Here is a 24,338-nt window from a genome sequence, read left to right as displayed (position 1 = left end):
CTTCTCGAGCTTTCATCATGCTTAGAGAAAAGCCTCACATTCTGCCATAGCTTTGAACATCACCCGTGCTTTCCTTGCTGTGCCACAGCTGAAATGAGCAGCTCTTACAGCTACCACAGATGAATGACTCCTTCGGTTTAGTTTACAGTTTAATCAGTTATTGAGGAAGGATATGTATATTATATATATATTATACATATGTATAATAATCTCACTCTGACTATATATATATACATATATATATATATATATATATATATATATATATATATATATATATATATATTCTGCAGTGCACACACTAGCCTAAACTCATTCTGAAACCCAAGTCAGCCTGCTGGAACTCATTCCATAGCCTAGGTGAGCCTGAACTCACTCTGCATCCCAGGCTGAGCTTAAATCAGCAAGGATCCTCCCACCTCAGCCTCTCAAATACTGAAATTGCAGGCTTGAAGTGTCATGCCTGACTTCACTGCTAATCAATTTGAAGTATCTCCTTAAATATTTTAGTTTTCCATCAGAAAAATAGTTATATCATCCTGTGGACTGCACAAGAAATAAAAGCCCATGATACTTTGACTTGTTCTCTCTCCTGGCATTACTGTGCATGTCACTGAGATCATTTTTGTCAAGGCCATGAGAAGTCCTTAGATGGTCAGTCCTGGAAACATTCCCATTCTTGTCTCTCTTCTGCTTATCAGCATTGAATCCTCTTCTTCTCACTCCTCTGAAGTCCTCAGGTGGCCTTCATGTTTGCTTTCTTAATCAGTCTTCTATTACTTTGAGGAAACACCAGGACTAGAGCAACTCTTGTAAAGAAAACATTTAATTGGTGGCTGCCTTAGTTCAGAGATTAGTCCCTTGTCATCATGGTGGAGAGGATAATAGCATGCAGGCAGACATGGTACTGGCAAGCTAGGTAAGAGTTCTATATCTGGATTGGCAGGCAACAAGAAAACAGAGTGAGCCACTGGGTCTGGTTTAAGTACCTGAGACCTCAAAACCCACCCCCAGTGACATACTTCCTCCAACAAAGTCACACCTATTCTAACAAGGCCACACCTCCTAATAGTGCCACTTCCTATGAGCCTATGGGAGCCATTTTCGTTCAAACTTCCATAGTTGCTTTGTCTTCTGGTTGCTTTATCACCCCACTAGCTATGTCTTCCTGGTCTCCTTTGCTAAGTTTTGCACATCTCTGAGGTCTGTAACCACTGGAATTCCTGCAACCTCTATCCTAGACTTTCTTTTGTTTTGCTACTACCACTGTTTTAGGCATTTCCAATGCTTTAAAAAATGTCTATAGAATTGGTGGTGTAGCTCAAGTGTAGAACCCTTGCCTAGCCTGGTGAGTCCCTGGGTTTCATTCTTTCACCAACTTAATTAATTGATTGATTGCTTTAAAATATCTACGCGCCAGACATAGTATCACATGCCTGTTATCTCCATATTTGAAGCAGGCGAATCATAAACTCCAAGGCCAAAGAGGCTAACATGTTGAAACCTTGTACCAAAACAACACAAAGAAACAAAGTGCTGCTAACCACTGGGTTTACAATTTAAGCCTCATCTCTCAGAAACTGGCGGGGCATATGTAACTGCCCGTATGAGTTATTTTTGTGTCCAAGAACTCCACAAGAAGCTATCTAAGGCAGTGGCTCTCAACCTTCCTCATACTATGACTCTTTAATACAGTTCCTCATGTTGTAATGACCCCCAACCATAAAATTACTTTTGCTGCTACTTTATAACTTTACTTTTGCTACTGTTAGGAATTGTAATGTAAATATCTGATATTTCCAGTGGTCACGGGTAACCCCTCTGAGAGAATTGTTCTACTCTCAAGGGGTCATGCCCCACAATTTGAGAAATGTTGACTTAGGGGTTATTTTTTTGGTTTACATTTTGAGAAGGTGTCCAGCACATCATTGTGGAGAAGGTGTGATGGTTGTGAGGCAGCGAGAAGGTAGAATAGCTCAGGTGAATGCTGGTTCTTAGCTAGGCCTCACCTTTATACTCAGTCCAGGACCCCAGTGTGCACAATGGTGCTGCCTACTTTTTTTTTTTTTTTTGGTTCTTTTTTCCGGAGCTGGGGACTGAGCTAAATCCCCAACCCCTGGTGCTGCCTACTTTTAAGGTGGGCCTTCATAGTGCAATCTAGAAACTTTCTCACGGACATGCCCAGAGGCTCGTCTTTCTAATTACACTAGATCATATCAAACTGGCAATCAATATTAACCATCACACCTGGCTGGTACCTACCTTAAGTGTCTGGGGTCTGCTAAACCTTCACAACATTTTCCTTTCCCACTCCTCACAATACAGCCCAGTCTTACCTAGTTTGCCCTCATATCTGCAAATGGTGTTATCATTTGGATCACTGCTAGAAGCTCCTTGGGATTTTTCTCATTCCCTTTATGTCTCATCCAACCCACTGACTCGTCCTGTACTGCTTTTTTGTACCATCCAGGCCAAGAGCAGCACCGTCTATCTGATGGACAGTACTAGCCTCCTTTAGATACGTCCCTTAGCTTCCATTCTTGTCTCCCTATCACCAAGGCCACCGTGCCCAGCTGCAGACCTCTAGTCAAAGTCAATTGTCCAACTGCAGAGCTGTCTACAGGCATGACTGAAACCATGTATTGTCATCAGAATTCTTTGACTTAGAATAGGATCTGAGCTTATTAAGGCCCACAAGGGCTCTGTTAGGCACACTTTCACTCTTCCATGGTTCTTTTCCTTCTTGTGCCTCTGCCATCTTGACTTTGCCTTCCTCAAGCACACAAAATTTAATCATCCTCCACTGCACTTTCTTCCTGCCACTAAGGTTCTCACCTCCCTGCCTTTCTCTGGCTCCCTCCATTACTCATTCATTTCTCTGCTCAACATGCCCTTCATAGAAAGGCCTTTGCTGACCCCACCCCCATCACATTAAATCTTGGCTTCAGTTTTCATCCCTTCATCCTGATTCCGTTCAGTTCCATTCATCTCTGTGTGAAGTTGTACAGTGCATGTTATTCATTTGCCTCCTACTTCCTTGTCTTGTTGCTATGTGAGCTTCAGAAGTGCAGAAACTTTGCTCATCTTCTCTGTTATTCTATGCTCAACCCCTGGAAGCTTGGTAGGACTCCTAATGGATGCTCACTAAACACTTGCCGAGTTACAGGATGTGCCTCACTTAACTCTCATAACAGTGAGTGAGACAGAATGGGTCTTCCAGTGTTTTTTAGGTAAGGAAACCAAGGGCCTGAGAGGTTAAGTGTCTTGGCCATAGTGACATGTCTAATAACTGTCACTCTGTGTGTGTGAAAAAGACAGACAGAGAAGAGACAATTTGAAGGCAAGAACTTTTTTGTGTTTTGCTTTCTTTTGAGACATGTTATCTCTGTCCTGGGTCTCCCTATATAGACCAGTTTGGTTTTGAACACAGAGACCTATCTGCCTCAGATTCTCAAACACTAGCATTAAAGGTGTACACGACTATGTTCAGCCCTAGTGTTTTCCTTTTAAAAATGATTTAAAATTATTTCAGACTTAACAAAATTTAGAAAAAAAAAACATGGAGAATTTCTGTTTATGCTTAATTTCCCAAATGAAGCCATCTTGTCTAGCCACAGCATGTGATCAAAAATCATGATTTATCATTGATAAAGAAGTAGTAACTAATTCATAGAGTTATCGAGACAACATAAGTTGCCCCACTCACATACATTTTTCTGTTTCAAGATCCTACCTAGGAGCATGCATTCCATTCATTTGTCACATATCCTGAGGGGCCAGGGCTGCCCTTCATCATTCATAATCTGCACACTGGTGAAGAAAGCCACATTAATCACAGGGCTAGCCCCACCAAGTGCCAGGCCCAGGGTGGGATTTCTGTGACAATAGCTCCTGTTAGAGATGCCAGTAGCTTTCCTCTAGAGGAGCACAAGGAGATCAGCCCTGTGCTTTGTGTTCTTCCAGCCTGGCTGACCTTGACTCATTCATAAAGAGCACTGAGTGTGGTTTGCTCAAGAGGGTGGAAAAAGGAGATTTCCAGGGATTGGTTGAGATCATGGGACACCTTGTCACCCTTAAAGAACGGCAGAGCAGCACCGATGACATGTTTGAGCCCCTGAAGCAAACGATTGAACTGCTGAAGTCCTACGAACAAGAGCTGCCTGAAACTGTGTTTAAGCAACTGGAGGTCAGTGCATTTGACCATCTTTTACAAGACAGAAGGAGAGTCTTAGGATTTCAGAGGGCCTATAAGTGGAGTCAAAGTAAATGAAGAATGGATCTGTGATGACTCCAGACACAAGGTCCATGCCTTATGGTGCTAAGGTATAATGTGTAGCATTTTGGGGAAATCATCAATTACTGAAAATTGTAGTAGCAGAACACATGTGGATACCCATTTTACCCCAGATTTAAAGATAACTCAACTCTTCTTGTTTAGAAACTGGATTTTTATAGTTATCCCAGACTAGGGTTTATTTCCTCTGACAACTCTCAGGTCACACTGCATCACTGAAGGAATCCAGGGCAGGAACTCAAGGCAGGAACCTGAAGTAGGAGCTGAAATAGATAGCTTAGAAGAGAGATGCTTATTGGTTGTTCACTGGCTACCCAGCCTGCTTTTCTTGTACCGTACTGTATCATTTGCACAACACAGAGGGCCTATCTCATATCAATAATTAATTAAGAAATACCTCACAGACTTGCCTAGATGCCAATCCGATGGGGGCGTTTTACAGTTCAGGTTCCCTCTTCACATGTGATGCTGGCTTGTATCAAGTTGACAAAAAACATCTAACTAGGATTGGCATCCTTGCTCTGCCCCGTTCTCTGACAAAAGGTTGAGACAAACATTTGATCTGGGAGAAAAAATCAAATGTTAGTGATGTTAAGAAGGTCTGAATTTAAAAAAAAAACTCAAGAAAATAACCAAACACCCTTAAGGACTATAGGAAAGGGCAGAGGTTACTAGGTCAGAGGTTGAAGAGGATAGGGGTAGTTCTGCATCCAAAGCAGATGGGTGTGGAGAGAGAAGACTGCTGAAGAGGTAAGTGAGGGAAGAGTAGGGGGACAACACAGAGTTAAACATGGCACCAGTAAATTCCAGTAAACCCTACTAAACCCTACAGTGGGGTGAAAGCAAGCTGGTGGTGGTGTGACATCTCAGGTGGTAGGGGAGGGGAGAGCAGTATGGGTGTGAGCACTCCCAGGTGTTCTTCACAGGAACTTCCGGAGAAGTGGAAGAATGTGAAGAAGATGGCCATCACTGTGAGGCAGCAGGTGGCCCCTCTACAGGCAAATGAAGTGGCCCTCCTCCGCCAGCGGTGCTCAGCCTTTGATGATGAACAGCAGCAATTCCAGGAGAGGTTCCACAAAGAAGCTCCCTTCAGGTATGGGCTTGGCTCACAATCTTCCCCTTGAGCTTATGCTTTGGCTCTTATGGCAGAGAACGGCTTGTTAACGTCCGCCCTTCTCTGTGTAGACCCTTTAGTTACAGTGTGGTACTGAAGTGGGTGGAGTCTCAGTCCCACTGTGTGAAGGACTGGACGACTATCTTCCCTTTAGTTTTAGAAGACTTAGAAGCTTCTTATGCCCCCTGGTTAATGAAGGAATTGTAGGGGCTCCTCAGGGAATTATGATAAAATGGTTAGGATTTCCTAAATTAGAGTTCTGAATTCTCAGACTTTGGTTCTTTCACTGGGCTTAAAAGGTGGTTACTAGAAAACACACGGGCACATATCATGTATGTCTGTGTGTGTGTGTGTGTGTGTGTGTGTGTGTGTGTGTGTGTGTGTGTGTCTCCACACACACTTTTAAAACCTGATGCTAGAATGCTTAAATAACGTTAGAAGGCATTTTAGTAGTTTGAGATTTTGGCAAAGGTTAACATCTGAGGACCTTTCTCTGCACTTGGTAATCCTATGGTACCTCTCTGTTGGCAATCACAGGTCTTGTATAAACACATGAGCTCTGGGAGAGACAGTACCATTCACCTGTACCCCTGAGGCATACTCCTGGAATGAGATCTATGGGACATCATCTTCCCATGCACTGCTTAACCTCCAGGTCTTACCTCAAAGGTGAAACCACATCTCAAATGACCCTACACCTTAACAGTTACTTTAGAAGGTCATACCTTTATCCCAAAGAAATGTTTGTGCTTCTTAAAGTCCTCTATCATCGTCATGAGATGTAATCTTAAATCCAAATCTTGCTTTTACAGTGTGTTGGAGTATCCAGGACTTCCTGAGGTGGGAGAATGGGGATCTGATGATGCCAAGTAGCCTTGGTATCTGTTGTTTAGGTTCTTGTGCTTGCATCTCGGCATCTGGTTACCTCTGGTGTTAGTTGGTCTTCTGTCTTTGACTGGAGCTTGTCCCTCTTGTGGGCCTGTGACCCTGCAATCTTAGGAGTGAAAGCACTCCTGGGAGGCCAGCTCTCTCCAGGCAGGATTTGGGTACTGAGGGCTGTGGAACAGCCTTAGCTCCCTTAAAGAAATACAGGAGAACACAGGTAAACAAGTAGAAGCTGTTAAAGAGGAAACACAAAAATCCCTTAAAGAATTACAAAAAAACACAAACAAACAGGTGAAGGAATTGAACAAAATCATCCAAGATCTAAAAATGGAAATAGAAACAAAAAAGAAATCACAAAGAGAGCCAACCATGGAGATAGAAAACCTAGAAAAGAGATCAGGAGTCATGCAAGCATCACCAACAGAATACAAGAGATAGAAGACAGAGTCTCAGGAGCAGATAATACCATAGAAAACATGGACACAGTAGTCAAAGAAAAGACAAAATACAAGAAGCTCCTAACCCAAAACATCCGGGAAATCCAGGACACAATGAGAAGAGCAAACCTAAGGATAATAGGTATAAAAGAGAGTGAAAATTTGAAACTTAAAGGGCCAGTGAATACTCTCAAAAAATTATAGAAGAAAACTTCCCTAACCTAAAGAAAGAGAAACCCATGAACATACAAAAAGCCTACAGAACTCCAAATAGATTGGACCAGAAAAGAAATTCCTCCTGTCATATAATAGTCAAAACACCAAATGCACAAAACAAAGAAAGAATATTAAAGGCAGTAAGGGAAAGAATAAGTAACATAAAAAGGCTGGCTAAGAATTACACCAAACTTCTCAACAGAGACTATGAATTCTAGAAGGTCCTGGGCAGATGTCATATAGATCCTAAGAGAACACAAATGCCAGCCAAGGCTACTGTATCCAGCAAAACTCTCAATTACCATAGATGGAGAAACCAAGATATTCTATCACAAAACCAAATTTACACATTATTGTTGCACAAATCCAGCTCTACAAATGATAATAGGTGGAAAACTCCAACACAAGGAAGGAAACTACATCCTACAAAAAGTAAGAAAGTAATCTAATTTCAACTAACCCAAAAGAAGATAGCCACAACAACATAATTCCAATTCTAACAGCAAAAATAACAGGAAGCAACAATCACTATTCCTTCATATCTCTTAATATCAATGGACTCAATTCCCATATTAAAAAATACATAGACTAACAGACTGGATATGTAAACAGAACCCAGAATTTTGCTGCACACAGGAAGCGTACCTCAGCAACAAAGACAGATACTACCTCAAAGTAAAAGGCTGGAAAAAATTTTCCAAGCAAATGGTCCCAAGAGACAAGCTGGAGTAGCCACTCGTATATCGAATAAAATCAACTTGCAACCAAAAGTTATCAAAAAACAAAAAGAAAAAAAGTAACACTTCATACTCATCAAGGAAAAATCCACCCAGATGAACTTTCAATTCTGAATATCTATGCTCCAAATGCAAGGGCACTCACATTCATAAAAGAACCTTTATTAAAGCTCAAAGCGTACACTGGCCACACACAATAACAGTGGGAGACTTCAGCACCCCACTCTCATCAATGGACAGATCATGGAAATAGAAATTAAACAGAGATGCAGTGAAACTGACAAAAGTGATGACACAAATGGATTTAACAGATATCTATAGAACATTTCATCTTAAAAGAATATACCTTCTTCTCAGCACCTCATGGCACCTTCTCCAAAATTGACCATATATTTGGTCACAAAACAGGTCTCAATACATACAAGAAGATTGACATAATCCCATGCATCCTATCAGATCACCACAGATGAAGACTGGTCTTCAATAACAACAAAAACGACAGAAAGTCCATATATGGAAGCTGAACAATGCTCTACTCAATGATAACTTGGTTGAGGAAGAAATAAAGAAAGAAATTAAAGACCTTTTAGAATTTAATGAAAATGAAGGCACAACATACCCAAACTTATGGGACATAATGAAAGCATGGCTAAGAGGAAAGCTCATAGTTCTGAGCCTCCAGAAATAGACAATTTTCTAGACGGATACCAGGTACCAAAGTTAAATTGGGATCAGATAAACCATCTAAAGAGTCCCATAACCGCTAAAGAAATAGAAACAGTCATTTAAATCTCCCAATCAACAGAAGCTCAGGACCAGATAAGTTAAGTGCAGAATTCTATCAGACCTTCATAGAAGACCTAATACCAATACACTCCAAACTATTCCACAAAATAGAAACAGAAGGAACACTACCTAATTCATTCTATGAAGCCACAATTACACTTATATATAAACCACACAAAGACCCAACAAAGAAAAAGAACTTCAGACCAATTTTCCTTATGAATATCAATGCAAAAATACTCAATAAAATTCTTGCAAACTGAATTAAAGAACACATCAAAATGATCATCCATCATGATCAAGTAGGCTTCATCCCAGGGATGCAGGGATCATTCAATATATGGAAATCCATCAATGTAATCCACTATGTAAACAAAATCAAAGATAAAAACCACATGATCATCTCATTAGATGCTGAGAAAGCATTTGACAAAATTCAACAGCCCTTCATAGTAAACGTCTTGGAAAGATCAGGAATTCAAGGCCCATGCCTAAACACAGAAAAAGCCATATACAGCAAACCAGTAACCAACGTCAAAATAAATGGAGAGAAACTTGAAGAAATCCCAATAAAACCAGGGACTAGATAAGGCTGCCCACTCTCTCCCTACCTATTCAATATAGTACTTGAAGGCTTAGTCAGAGCAATTCGACAATAAAAGGAAGTCAAAGGGATACAAATTGGAAAGAAAAAATTCAAAATATCACTATTTGCAGATGATATGATAGTATACTTAAGTGACCCCAAAATTTCCACCAGAGAACTCCTCCAACTAATAAACAACTTCATCAAAGTGGCTAGATGTAAAATTAACTCAAACATATCAGTAGCCTTCCTCTATTCTAAAGATAAACAGCCTGAGAAGCAAATTAGGGAAACGACACCCTTCAGAATAGTCACAAATAATATAAAATATCTTGGTGTAACTCTAATCAAGCAAGGGAAAGATCTGTATGACAAGAACTTCAAGTTTCTGAAGAAAAAAATAGAAGATCTCAGAAGATGGAAAGATCCCCCATGCTCATGGATTGGCAGGATTAATATAGTAAAAATGGCAATTTTGCCAAAAGCAATCTACAGATTCAATGCAATCCCCATCAAAAATCCAACTCAATTCTTCATAGAGTTAGAAAGAGCAATTTGCAAATTCATTTAGAAAAACAAAAAACGCAGGATAACTAAAACTGTTCTCAACAATAAAAGAACTTTTGGGGGAATCACCATCCCTGACTTCAAACTGTATTACAGAGCAATCATGATATAATCTTCATGGTATTGGTACAGAAACAGGCCGATAGATCAATGGGATAGAATTGAAGACCCAGAAATGAACCCACACACCTATGGTCACTTGGTCTTTGACAAATGAGCTAAATCCATCCAGTGTAAAAAAAAGACAGCATTTTCAACAAATGGTGCTGGTTCAGCTGGCATGGAGAATGTAGAAGAATGCAAATTGGTCCATTCTTTTCTTTTCCTTATTTTCTATTTGTCCTTTACAGGAAGGCATGTAGTAGAAGTCTTGAGGAGGCAAGATTTTTGCATTTATGAATTTATACTATAATATTAGGACAAGTAACTAATAGGGAATGATTTGGCAAATTCATGTGTGCTTCTAATTTTTTTTTATTAACTTGAGTATTTCTTATATACATTTCGAGTGTTATTCCCTTTCCCGGTTTCCGAGCAAACATACCCCTCCCCCCTCCCCTTCTTTATGGGCGTTCCCCTCCCCATCCTCCCCCCCTTGCTTCCCTCCCCCCAACAATCTAGTTCACTGGGGGTTCAGTCTTAGCAGGACCTAGGGCTTCCCCTTCCACTGGTGCTCTTACTAGGATATTTATTGCTACCTATGAGGTCAGAGTCCAGGGTCAGTCCATGTATAGTCTTTAGGTAGTGGCTTAGTCCCTGGAAGCTCTGGTTGCTTGGCATTGTTGTACATATGGGGTCTCGAGCCCCTTCAAGCTCTTCCAGTTCTTTCTCTGATTCCTTTAACGGGGGTCCTATTCTCAGTTCAGTGGTTTGCTGCTGGCATACGCCTCTGTGTTTGCTGTATTCTAGCTCTGTCTCTCAGGAGCGATCTACATCCGGCTCCTGTCGGCCTGCGCTTCTTTGCTTCATCCATCTTGTCTAATTGGATGACTGTATATGCATGGGCCACATGTGGGGCAGGCTCTGAATGGGTGTTCCTTCTGTGTCTATTTTAATCTTTGCCTCTCTCTTCCCTGCCAAGGGTATTCTTGTTCCCCTTTTAAAGAAGGAGTGAAGCATTCACATTTTGATCATCTGTCTTGAGTTTCATTTGTTCTAGGGATCTAGGGTAATTCAAGCATTTGGGCTAATAGCCACTTATCAATGAGTGCATACCATGTGTGTTTTTCTGTGATTGGGTTACCTCACTCAGGATGATATTTTCCAATTCCAACCATTTGCCTACGAATTTCATAAAGTCATTGTTTTTGATAGCTGAGTAATATTCCATTGTGTAGATGTACCATATTTTTTGTATCCATTCCTCTGTTGAAGGGCATCTGGGTTCTTTCCAGCTTCTGGCTATTATAAATAAGGCTGGATGAACATAGTGGAGCACGTTTCTTTTTTATATGTTGGGGCATCTTTTGGGTATATGCCCAAGAGAGGTATAGCGGGTCCTCAGGTGGTTCAATGTCCAATTTTCTGAGGAACCTCCAGACTGATTTCCAGAATGCTTGTACCAGTCTGCAATCCCACCAACAATGGAGGAGTGTTCCTCTTTCTCCACATCCTCACCAGCATCTGCTTTCACCTGAGTTTTTGATCTTAGCCATTCTCACTGGTGTGAGGTGAAATCTCAGGATTGTTTTGATTTGCATTTCCCATATGACTAAAGATGTTGAACATTTCTTTAGGTGTTTCTCAGCCATTTGGCATTCCTCAGCTGTGAATTCTTTGTTTAGCTCTGAACCCCATTTTTAATAGGGTTATTTGTCTCCCTGTTATTTGAGTTCTTTGTATATTTTGGATATAAGGCCTCTAACTGTTGTACGATTGGTAAAGATCTTTTCCCAATCTGTTGGTTGCCGTTTTGTCCTAACCACAGTGTCCTTTGCCTTACAGAAGCTTTGCAGTTTTATGAGATTCCATTTGTCGATTCTTGATCTTAGAGCATAAGCCATTGGTGTTTTGTTCAGGAAATTTTTTCCAGTGCCCATGTGTTCCAGATGCTTCCCTAGTTTTTCTTCTGTTAGTTTGAGTGTATCTGGTTTGATGTGGAGGTCCTTGATCCACTTGGACTTAAGCTTTGTACAGCGTGATAAGCATGGATCGATCTGCATTCTTCTACATGTTGACCTCCAGTTGAACCAGCACCATTTGCTGAAAATGCTATCTTTTTTCCATTGGATGGTTTTGGCTCCTTTGTCAAAAATCAAGTGACCATAGATGTGTGGGTTCATTTCTGGGTCTTCAATTCTGTTCCATTGGTCTATCTATCTGTCTCTGTACCAATACCATGCAGTTTTTATCACTATTGCTCTGTAATACTGCTTGAGTTCAGGAATAGTGATTCCCCCTGAAGTCCTTTTATTGTTGAGGATAGTTTTTAGCTATCCTGGCTTTCTTGTTATTCCAGATGAATTTGCAAATTGTTCTGTCTAACTCTTTGAGGAAATGGATTGGTATTTTGATGGGGATTGCATTGAATCGGTAGATCACTTTTGGTAAAATGGCCATTTTTACTATATTAATCCTGCCAATCCATGAGCATGGGAGATCTTTCCATCTTCTGAGGACTTCTTCAATTTCTTTCTTCAGAGTCTTGAAGTTCTTATTGTACAAATCTTTTACTTGCTTGGTTAAAGTCACACCGAGGTACTTTATATTATTTGGGTCTATTATGAAGGGTGTCGTTTCCCTAATTTCGTTCTTGGCTTGTTTCTCTTTTGTGTAGAGGAAGGCTACTGATTTATTTGAGTTAATTTTATACCCAGCCACTTTGCTGAAGTTGTTTATCAGCTTTAGTAGTTCTCTGGTGGAACTTTTGGGATCACTTAAATATACTATCATATCATCTGCAAATAGTGATATTTTGACTTCTTCTTTTCCGATCTGTATCCCCTTGACCTCCTTTTGTTGTCTGATTGCTCTGGCTAGAACTTCAAGAACTATATTGAATAAGTAGGGAGAGAGTGGGCAGCCTTGTCTAGTCCCTGATTTTAGTGGGATTGCTTCAAGTTTCTCTCCATTTAGTTTAATGTTAGCAACTGGTTTGCTGTATATGGCTTTTACTATGTTTAGGTATGGGCCTTGAATTCCTATTCTTTCCAGGACTTTTATCATGAAGGGGTGTTGAATTTTGTCAAATGCTTTCTCAGAAAGCATCTAATGAAATGATCATGTGGTTTTGTTCTTTCAGTTTGTTTATATAATGGATCACGTTGATGGTTTTCCGTATATTAAACCATCCCTGCATGCCTGGGATGAAGCCTACTTGATCATGGTGGATGATTGTTTTGATGTGCTCTTGGATTCGGTTTGCCAGAATTTTATTGAGTATTTTTGCGTCGATATTCATAATGGAAATTGGTCTGAAGTTCTCTTTCTTTGTTGGGTCTTTGTGTGGTTTAGGTATAAGAGTAATTGTGGCTTCATAGAAGGAATTCGGTAGTGCTCCATCTGTTTCAATTTTGTGGAATAGTTTGGATAATATTGGTACGAGGTCTTCTATGAAGGTCTGATAGAATTCTGCACTAAACACGTCTGGACCTGGGCTCTTTTTGGTTGGGAGACCTTTAATGACTGCTTCTATTTCCTTAGGAGTTGTGGGGTTGTTTAACTAGTTTATCTGTTCCTGATTTAACTTCGGTACCTGGTATCTGTCTAGGAAATTGTCCATTTCCTGCAGATTTTCAAGTTTTGTTGAATATAGGCTTTTGTAGTAAGATCTGAGGACTTTTTGAATTTCCTCTGAATCTGTTGTTATGTCTCCCTTTTCATTTCTGATTTTGTTAATTTGGATACACTCTCTGTGTCCTCTCGTTAGTCTGGCTAAGGGTTTATCTATCTTGTTGATTTTCTCAAAGAACCAACTTTTGGTTCTGTTGATTCTTTCTATGGTCCTTTTTGTTTCTACTTGGTTGATTTCAGCTCTGAGTTTGATTATTTCTTGCCTTCTACTCCTCCTGGGTGTGTTTGCTTCTTTTTGTTCTAGAGCTTTTAGGTGTGCTGTCAAGCTGCTGACATATGCTCTTTCCTGTTTCTTTCTGCAGGCACTCAGCGCTATGAGTTTTCCTCTTAGCACAGCTTTCATTGTGTCCCATAAGTTTGGGTATGTTGTACCTTCATTTTCATTAAACTCTAAAAAGTCTTTAATTTCTTTCTTTATTTCTTCCTTGACCAGGTTATCATTGAGTAGAGCATTGTTCAATTTCCACGTATATGTGGGCATTCTTCCCTTATTGTTATTGAAGACCAGTTTTAGGCCGTGGTGGTCTGATAGCATGCATGGGATTATTTCTATCTTTCTGTACCTGTTGAGGCCCGTTTTTTGACCAATTATATGGTCAATTTTGGAGAAAGTACCATGAGGAGCTGAGAAGAAGGTATATCCTTTTGCTTTAGGGTAGAATGTTCTATAAATATCTGTTAAGTCCATTTGGCTCATGACTTCTCTTAGTCTGTCTATGTCTCTGTTTAATTTCTGTTTCCATGATCTGTCCATTGATGAGAGTGGGTGTTAAGGTCTCCTACTATTATTGTGTGAGGTGCAATGTGTGTTTTGAGCTTTAGTAAGGTTTCTTTTACGTATGTAGGTGCCCTTGTATTTGGGGCATAGATATTTAGGATTGAGAGTTCATCTTGGTGGATTTTTCCTTTGATGAATATGAAGTGTCCTTCCTTATCTTTTTTGATGAATTTTAGTTGAAAATTGATTTTATTTGATATTAGAATGGCTACTCCAGCTTGCTTCTTCTGACCATTTGCTTGGAAATTTGTTTTCCAGCCTTTCACTCTGAGGTAGTGTCTGTCTTTGTCTCTGAGGTGTGTTTGCTGTAGGCAGCAGAATGCAGGGTTCTCATTCCGTATCTAGTTTTTTAATCTATGTCTTTTTATTGGGGAGTTGAGGCCATTGATGTTGAGAGATATTAAGGAATAGTGATTATTGCTTCCTGTTATATTCATATTTGGATGTGAGGTTATGTTTGTGTGCTTTTCTTCTCTTTGTTTTGTTGCCCAGACGATTAGTTTCTTGCTTCTTCTAGGGTATAGCTTGCCTCCTTATGTTGGGCTTTACCATTTATTATCCTTTGTAGTGCTGGATTTGTAGAAAGATATTGTGTAAATTTGGTTTTGTCATGGAATATCTTGGTTTCTCCATCTATGTTAATTGAGAGTTTTGCAGGATACAGTAACCTGGGCTGGCATTTGTGTTCTCTTAGGGTCTGTATGACATCTGTCCAGGATCTTCTGGCTTTCATAGTTTCTGGCGAAAAGTCTGGTGTGATTCTGATAGGTCTGCCTTTATATGTTACTTGACCTTTTTCCCTTAATGCTTTTAATATTCTTTCTTTATTTTGTGCGTTTGGTGTTTTGACTATTATGTGACGGGAGGAGTTTCTTTTCTGGTCCAATCTATTTGGAGTTCTGTAGGCTTCTTGTATGCCTATAGGTATCTCTTTCTTTAGGTTAGGGAAGTTTTCTTCTATGATTTTGTTGAAGATATTTACTGGTCCTTTGAGCTGGGAGTCTTCACTCTCTTCAATACCTATTATCCTTAGGTTTGATCTTCTCATTGAGTCCTGGATTTCCTGTATGTTTTGGACCAGTAGCTTTTTCCGCTTTACATTATCTTTGACAGTTGAGTCAATGATTTCTCTGGAATCTTCTGCTCCTGAGATTCTCTCTTCCATCTCTTGTATTCTGTTGGTGAAGCTCATATCTACAGCTCCTTGTCTCTTCCTTTGGTTTTCTATATCCAGGGTTGTTTCCATGTGTTCTTTCTTGTTTGCTTCTATTTCCATTTTTAATTCCTTCAACTGTTTGATTGTGTTTTCCAGGAATTCTTTCAGGGATTTTTGTGATTCCTCTCTATGGGCTTCTACTTGTTTATTTATGATTTCCTGGAATTCTTTCAGGGATTTTTGTGACTCCTCTCTATGGGCTTCTACTTGTTTATTTATGATTTCCTGGAATTCTTTCAGGGATTTTTGCGATTCCTCTCTGTAGGCTTCTACTTGTTCTCTAAGGGAGTTCTTCACGTCTTTCTTGAAGTCCTCCAGCATCATGATCAAATATGATTTTGAAACTAGATCTCGCTTTTCTGGTGTGTTTGGCTATTCTGTGTTTGCTTTGGTGGGAGAATTGGGCTCCGATGATGCCATGTAGTCTTGGTTTCTGTTGCTTGGGTTCCTGCGCTTGCCTCTCGCCATCAGATTATCTCTAGTGTTACTTTGTTCTGCTATTTCTGACAGTGGCTAGACTGTCCTATAAGCCTGTGTGTCAGGAGTGCTGTAGACCTGTTTTCCTGTTTTCTTTCAGCCAGTTATGGGGACAGAGTGTTTTGCTTTCGGGCGTGTAGTTTTTCCTATCTACAGGCCTTCAGCTGTTCCTGTGGGCCTGTGTCTGGTGTTCACCAGGCAGGTCACTTGCAGCAGAAAAGTTGGTCTTACCTGTGATCCTGAGGCTCAAGCTTGCTCGTGGGGTGCTGCCTATGAGCTCTGAGCGGCGGCAGCAACCAGGAAGATCTGCACCACCCTTTCCAGGAGCCTCCGTGCACCAGGGTTCCAGATGGCGTTTGGTGTTTTCCTCTGGCGTCAGAGATGTGTGCAGAGTGCAGTCTCTTCTGGTTTCCCAGGCGTGTCTGCCTCTCTGTAGGTTTAGCTCTCCCTCCCACGGGATTTGGGTGCAGAGAACTGTTCATCCGGTCTGTCCCTTCAGGTTCCGGTGGTGTCTCAGGTGCAGGGGTCCTGCCGCTCCTGGGCCCTCCCCCACAGGAACCCAGAGGCTGTATACAGTTTCCTCTTGTGCCAGGGATGTGGGCAGGGGTGGGCAGTGTTGGTTGTCTCTTCTGCTCTGCAGCCTCAGGAGTGCCCACCTGACCAGGCGTTGAGGTCTCTCTCCCACGGGGTTTTGGAGCAGAGAGCTGCTGTGGGCTGGGATCCACGGGTTTGGGCCTCCCGGTCAATTGGTCCATTCTTATCTCCTTGTACAAAGCTCTAGTCCAAGTAGATCAAGGACCTCTACATCAAACCAGATACACTCAAACTAATAGAACAGAAATTGGGGTAGAGCCTCAACCACATGGACACAGGGGAAATTTCCTGAACAGAATGCCAATAGCTTATGCTCTAAGATCAAAAATTGACAAATGGGACCTCGTAAAATTGCAAAGCTTCTGTAAGGCAAAGGACACTGTCAATTCAACAAAATGGCAACCAACAAATTGGGAAAATGTCTTTACCAATCCTACATCCCATAGAAGGCTACTATCCAATGTATACAAAGAACTGCAGAAGTTAGACTTCAGAGAACCAAATAATCCTATTTAAAAATTGGGCACAGAGCTAAACAGAAAGATTATCAACTGAGAAATATCGAATGTCCAAGAAGCACCTAAAAAAATGTTCAACATCCTCGGTCATCAGGGAAATGCAAATCAAAACAACCCTGAGATTCTACCTCACACCAGTCAGAAGGGCTAAGATCAAAAACTCCGGCGACAGCAGATGCTGGTGAGGTTGTGGAGAAAGAGGAACACTCCTCCATTGCTGGTAGGATTGCAATCTCATACAATGACTCTTGAAATCAGTCTAATGGTTCCCCAGAAAATTAGACACAGTGCTACTTGAGGACCCAGCTATACCACTTCTGGGCATACACCCAAAAGATGCTCCAACATATAACAAGGACACATGCTCCACTATGTTCATAGAAGCCTTATGTAATAGCCAGAAGCTAGAAAAAACCCAGATGTCCTTCATCAGTGGAATGGATATAAAAAATGTGGTACATTTATACAATGGAGTACTACTCTGCTATTAAAGCAATGACTTCATCAAATTCTTAGGCAAATGGATGGAACTAGAAACCCAAGTAACCCAGTCACAAAAGAACACACATGATATGCATTCACTGATAAGTGGATATTAGCCCCAAAGCTCGGAATACCCAAGATACAATTCACAAAACATATGAAGCTCAAGAAGTACAACCAAAGTGCGGATATGTCAGTTCTTCTTAGAAGGGGGAACCAAAGGCTCATGGGAGGAAATACAGGGACAAAGATAGGAGCAGAGACTGAAGGAAAGGCCATTCACAGACTGCCTCCTCTTGTGATCCTTCCCATAGGAAGCCACCAAACCAAATCACTGTTGTGAATACCAAGAAGTACTTGCTGACAGGAGCCTGATATCAATGTCCTCTGAGAGAGCTCTGCTCTCAGATCCTTACTGATGCAGATGAGGATGCTTGCAGCTAACCATCAGACTCTGCATGGGAGCTCCAGTGGAGGAGTTAGAAAGGACTGAAGGAGCTGAAGGGGTTTGCAACCCCATGGGAATAGCAACAATATCAGCCACCCAGAACTCCCATGCACTAAACCACCAACCAAAGAGTACACATGGAGGGACCCATTGCCTCAGCAGCATATGTAGCAGAGGCATCAAGAGGAGGAGAAGCCATTGGTCCTGTGAAGGCTCGTTTCCCCAGTGTAGATGAATGCTAGGGTGTTGAGTTGAAAGTAGGGAGTAGGAGGGAGAGCATCCTCATAGAAGTATGGGGAGGGAAAATGGGAGAATAGGAGCTGGGAAAGGGGATAACATTTGAGATGTAAACACATAAACTATTTAATAAAAAAGAAAAATGATTGCAATGAGAAAAAAAGAGAAAGGTTTGTTGCTAAGAGTGTTTGTGGAACACATCAGGTGACCATTCTTTCACAGTGCAAGGCATATCTTTTGGGCCTTCCTTTGTGTATACATTAAAAGTTCTAAATTGAACTCAGATGCAAGCCGGCAACACAAATGGGTGGGGTGGGGGGAGATTTGCAAGAGGTCAGTGTTCATCACTATCCTGTCAATGGAAGCCATATACAAGCCTTTGTGTCAACTGTCTACTTAAAAATCCTTCAAATTAATCCATAGATGCTTACAGAAATATCTCTTCACAGTCAGTGACTGGTTGACAGGAACCAATTATGGTGTCCTTTTGTGGGTTCATCAGAATGGTGGTAGTCATCGCTCATGCGTAGGTAGCATGTGTGTATTGTTCAGCTGCTGGGCTATTTTATTTTCTTTCTGTCTGTGATTTTCCTCCTTTTCAGCACTCCTTCCTGTTGCCTGCCATGATGGTGTTATCTTAGCTGGCTTTCTAAATTCACATCTGTTAATTTCACATGCAGATGAATCTTTGGAAGAGAATGCTTTCCAAAAGAACTCTCGCAATAGTTGGAGAAACCAAATGCTGCTGAAATTTTGATGTATTTCTCTTCCAGAATCTTGGGGCTCTTGCCAAAGGGAAGCTTAGCAGGCATCAACTCCTGTGATGTTTTGTTTTGTTTCTTCCTTTGGTGCGTGTGAGTGTGTAAAATGCGTAGCCAACTGTGCTCTTGTCCCTATACATCTTGATTCTTTGTAGATCTCCAGAGCCTGCTGCATTCTCTGACAATACATGTTTCTGTCCCTGTAGTGGGCTATGCTCAGATTCTAATGTTCTTGTCTTTGAGAAGAAGAAGAAAATGAGTGTCTCATTAGGCCCTTGCCATCTGACAGGTGCTGCACAAAGTTGGGCTTCTGAAATTTAGATTCCCTCTTCGTGCCCAAGTCAAATGTTTCTTCTTCCTTTAGTTCTTCTAAGACAGCTCAGCATTTCCTAGCTGAGTTTCCACTCTTTACAATAATTGACTAAACTGTCATATTTAAATTCAAGGACCCTTCACTGCCTTTTCAATCTATGACAAATTGCACTGAAATCAATGTTCCCTGCTTCTGTCAGTCTTTGCCCTTCAGTACATGTTTCCTGACTGTAAAGAATGGTGCCACCATGGTAAGTACTCTCCCTACCTTTTCAAGGCCAAGGTAACACAAGGTCTTTTCATAGCCTAGAAGTCTATCCTATGAGTAACAACTCACAGAGAGACTGGTAGAGCTTTCAACTGGCCTCCAGGTTCTGTGAAGAGCTGGCAAATCTGACCCGAGGATGCCCTCCATTAGAAGCTGTGCACAGCAGCAACAAGACAGAATAAAGTGTCCTAATGGCCTGACACAGGAGCATTAGGGAAGAAGAGGCCATGGATTCTGCTTGCAAAATACCTATTGTCATTTCCAGCACTAGAGAAAAGAGCCATATTGGTTGTTAAATTAGTACCAGAGACATAGCAAAATGCTAACACAAAGATACATTATTGGTTTAGCTTGCCTGACTTACCAGTTAACCTGACTTGCTTGTGTGATTTAGGCTTCCATAGAGCACATGAGAGTTGGCCTCAACAGTGGAGTTAGCTAAGAGTAAAAGCACTAGAATTTTTCAGAAACATACGTCCCCTGACATCAACAAATTATAGCCTTAGGGATAATTTCAAAAACAAGAAATGAGACATGTTCTTGCTACCATCCTTAACTGAAACTGCTCACACATCCTGGGTGTTTATTGATTCAACGGCAAGTAAATTCCACTTGGGATTAATAATCAAGATGGATAGCGTTGATGTTCTATAGAAAGAATACATGGACAAGAAGGCACAATGGCTGAAAGTATAAGGCTCAGACTGAGCACATCTGAAATGCAGGAGTTGGGACATGAGGGTAGACAGAGAGGTCCAGATGACCCAGTCTGAAGAGTCAGCATGTGGAAGCACAGCCTTTTAGCTGCACAGTGGGCTTTGTTGTGACGATATTCGACATACCTGACCTACCAAACACCACAGCTAAGAGCATAGTACGGCCAAAAGGTCAGTTCTGCCCTTCACGATTACATGTCTGGTTTTCTGGTACCTGCTCTCTAGCATCGTGACAGAGGATTGAACTTCAAGCCTATTTCTAGCCTTAAAGGAAAATAAAATGCACATTCAAAATTCTAGTGCTACTCCATGAGTACTGCCTTTTTGCCACTGTAGAATAAAAGACATACATTAAAGCATAAGATACTAGAAATTTTTCTGTAATATAACTCCCACTTTCACACAGAGCAGGACAAACTGAAGACCAGGTCTCAGCTGAGACATTATAACAGCCATGAGTCAAAGTGCTAAGGCCTGAACTGAAGCAGTGTCCAAACTGGACTTGAGAAACTGGGTAATCAACAGGAACAGGGGGGAAATATGGGATACTTCATCTTTTAGATTGGACAAATGGGTAGATATTGGTCCTGAGATGGGCCAGCGCAGAGTGTGCAGGACTGGAGATCACAGTTCAAGGTGGACACACCCAGTTTGTGTGCTGGTAGAGTATTATGCAGTATACACCATTCTTCATCCTGCATAAAGACGCCATGCTCTCTGTAGTCAGCATTTTTCGGCTGTGGCTAGCTTCCCAAGAGTCAGAACAGACCCTCCTCTTTATGGACTCATATTTGAGCAACATATTTCCAATACATGATTGTACTTTTATTTATGCAGAAGTTTCTCCATCAGTTTAAGATACTCGTTACATCTTTACTTCAGTTTCAAAGACCCACTCTGCCCTTCCTCTCTCTGAGTTTATTGTCCTTAAATTCATTTCTTTCTCTAGATTGAAAAATGCTTCATTGTTGGCACATGGGTAAGGTTTATGGCTATCTTAAGTTGTTATAAAGGAATGTTTTTTGAGATAGAGTCTCATTATATAGTACAGTGTGGACCTTGCCATCTTCCTGCCTCAGCCTCCTGAGTGGTGGGATTATAGGCATGTGCTACCATGCCTAATTTATTCTAAATGTTTGATATTACTACTGGTTCTTATATGCAGAGATTCCTTCTAAGCTTACTCAAAAGTGATGTACTTGTATGAGCAAATATAGGAAAAGATCTTCCACAAATTTTGTTTAAACAACAAACAAAATCATGCCAAAAACACAGTTAAATAACCATTGTTGGTTTCTGGCTGTTTCTGTGATGTGGGAAGAGAGTAGCACATTATGACCTTCTGTGTCCTGCAAATGCCCCCAACTCACATCTTGTCTAGTAACTTCTTCCTCTATTGTGCACCATAATAAATTAATTGGGGTTTATGTTCTTTCATTTAATAAATCTTATTCTCACACCAAATAGTCAAATTCACACTCTAAGTTTACTGTAGACTCCTGAGAAAGTAGAGTTGACATATATCAACAGTCCATTTCTGAAAGAAAGAAAAGCAGAACTCTTTGTGTCTTGGTGATTGTTCTTGCTGAAACACTTGTCACAAAGACAATTCTATGTTTTTCCATTTAGTCCCTTATCTACTGCTTGTTGTAGAGAAGTCAGGGAAAACTAAGAAAGAATACTGTTTCCACCTCTGAAAACTACCCCCAAAGTTCTATGCAAAAGGTTGGCCCTGATCTGTGCATAGCATTCAGCCACACCTCATGGTAGCCATAGCCCACAAGCCAAAACTGATTCAGAAGGAGCAGATGGGCAGCAGGCAGAATGTGTGTCCTGGCTAAGCTGGCACTAATGTAATGGTAAGTGTGTGTGTGTGTGTGTGTGTGTGTGTGTGTGTGTGTGTGTGTGTGTGTGTGTGTTTTATTACTGTACTCCTCACTACTGTAGTGAGTAAGCAGTAGTTCAGGTCAACGGCTTTAATTAGGCTGCCTTTCCAACTGGCAAATATTTCTGGATAACTGGAAGAAGGAACAGTTCATGAAATAGAGTCCCCATGTCAACCTATTCCCCATTTCACCCTTCCATATCCTGTCAGTAAACACTCATATGCAGTAATAGCAGGAAACAGCCAGTTCTCTATTCTCTTGTATCCATTAATCATTTCCCTGAGTAGCCTCTATGGCCCTGTCCAGAGTGTGGAAGAAGGTATTCATTCTCTATTAAGTCATGGACCCCAAATATCTACCTAAACACACAGAACAGAGCCTAAGCTTGGGAGTGGAGAAGAAAGATAACAGGAGATGAGAAAAGGAAACGCTGAGGCCCTTTGAAACTCAGGTCCTCCATGCTCCGGACTGCATGTCTGCTCTGTGAGCTCCTCTACACAGGAAGCTTTTCTGTTGAGGAAGGGTTATGCCCTGAAGCATGCCTTGCGGGGCAGAAGTGCAAAGGGTTGACACTCAAGGATCAGGAGCCATTTCCAACTGAGTATGTGCTTTCAGCAATCAGCAGAAAGGGACAAAAGTGAAGTAAGGAAATAAAGCTAGGTATTACGCTTAAGGAAGTCAAGTGCAGAATTAGAGGCTGCCAGGAGGTACCAGGCCAGAGAATGGGGGAGATTGGGGTAGCTAAGGAGAAGGGCTTGGGAAAACCTGAAGCTGAGATTGAGGCAGTGAAAAAAAAGGACAAATTATTTAGGGCTTTAAACTCAGTTTTATTGTTAATGACAGTGGTTCCTATTAAAGTCAAATACCACTGCTGATGCTGGTGAGATCTAACATAGATGCTGGTGCTGATGCTGGTGCCGATACGAGCTATAGGTAGGAGCTTTTCTGTGGACGTGAACATTGCCTTAGCACACCAGAGTCACTGCAGCAAGATTGAACACTGCTATGTCCTGGACCCTGTGATGAGTCTGACCGTACTAGATTTATATCAACTTGGCAAAGGTATAGTCATCTAAGAGGAGGAAATCTCAATTGAGAAAATGTCTCCGTAAGATCTGGTTGTAGGCAAATCTGTAGAGCATTTTCTTAATTAGTGATTGATAGGGGAGGGCTCAGCCCATTGTGAGTGGTACTGTCTGTGGGCTATTGCTTCTGGGTTATATAAGAAAGCAAGCTGAGCAAGCCATGGTGAGCAAAGCAGTAAGCAGCACTCCCCCATGGCCTCTGCATCATTTCTGCCTCCAGGTTCAAACCTTGCTTGAGGTTTTGTCTGGCTTACTTCAGTGGTGGATGACAATGTGGAAGCATAGCCAAAGGAACCCGTTCCTCCACAGCTTGTGATTGGCCATGGTGTTTCATCAAAGCAATAGCAACCCTAAGACTGAAATCAGCACCAGAAGAGTGGAGTGTTGCTGCAACAGGCCTGACCATGGTATTTTTAAGGGGATTTTGGACAGACTTTAGAACTTTGGGTCAGAAAAGCCATTGAGTATTGGCTGCTCTGTAGGAGCTAGAAGATAAGAATGTTGAGAGCAGTGCAGACAACAGAGGCCTGGCTTGTGAAGTTCCAAAGGCAAGTGATCACTCTCCTGGGCCTTTTGGGTGAGGAACTGTGGTATCTGGTCAGCTGGAGCTGAAGGATGAGCTGTGGTTGACAAGAGACCAGAACCACTAAAGTGAAACCTTTATTTTGCTGGAACAATGGATGCTGGTCCACTGGGACTGAAGAATCATATATGATTGACAAGAGACTGTCATCACTGAGGTGAAATCTTCTGGGAAGTGTTTCCTCTGGATTAGGACACAGAAGCTGTGTTCCAGAGGCAGCCAAGGTCACACCTCATGCTGGCAGCTGAACTTGGTAAAATTCACTCAGGTGGTGCTGGTGTTGAAGGTGTGAAGGTTGGATTGAGAACATGCTGGGGTTATTCCCTCTTGAAGTAAGAAAGTAGTTCATTAATTTTCAGTCTTACAGGAGCCCACAGTTAAGAGACCTTGAACTTCAAAAAAAAGGGGGTTTAGAGTTTTACAGAGACTGCATTTTAAAGAAGACTAAATACTTTAAAAGAGGCAACTGTTTGTTGCTCTTTTCAGACGCTATTTCCTGTCCCCTTCTTCTCTGAGAGGGTAGATTCCCCCCCACCCAGATATCTCCCCACCCTAGAACATC

General features: G+C 41.4%; 1 protein-coding gene across 14 annotated transcripts in view; it reads left to right on the top strand.

Annotated features, from left to right (window-relative positions):
- Dnah9 (dynein, axonemal, heavy chain 9) overlaps positions 1-24,338 on the top strand; it is a 367,182-nt gene that overhangs the window by 82,874 nt on the left and 259,970 nt on the right. For all 14 annotated transcript variants that reach the window (XR_005490291.2, XR_005490292.2, XR_005490293.2 and 11 more), the window contains 2 exons: positions 3,964-4,186; positions 5,221-5,387. Coding sequence is in view for 11 of the 14 variants with exons in the window: in NM_001427097.1 (NP_001414026.1) it covers positions 3,964-4,186; positions 5,221-5,387 (390 nt within the window). In the remaining 3 variants the exon portion in view is untranslated. The remainder of the gene's footprint in view (positions 1-3,963; positions 4,187-5,220; positions 5,388-24,338) is intronic.

The sequence above is a fragment of the Rattus norvegicus genome, chromosome 10 (genome assembly GCF_036323735.1).
Source record: "Rattus norvegicus strain BN/NHsdMcwi chromosome 10, GRCr8, whole genome shotgun sequence".
NCBI classification, from domain to species: domain Eukaryota; kingdom Metazoa; phylum Chordata; class Mammalia; order Rodentia; family Muridae; genus Rattus; species Rattus norvegicus.
Note: the sequence above shows the minus strand (reverse complement) of the source record. Positions and strands in the feature narration are given on the sequence as shown.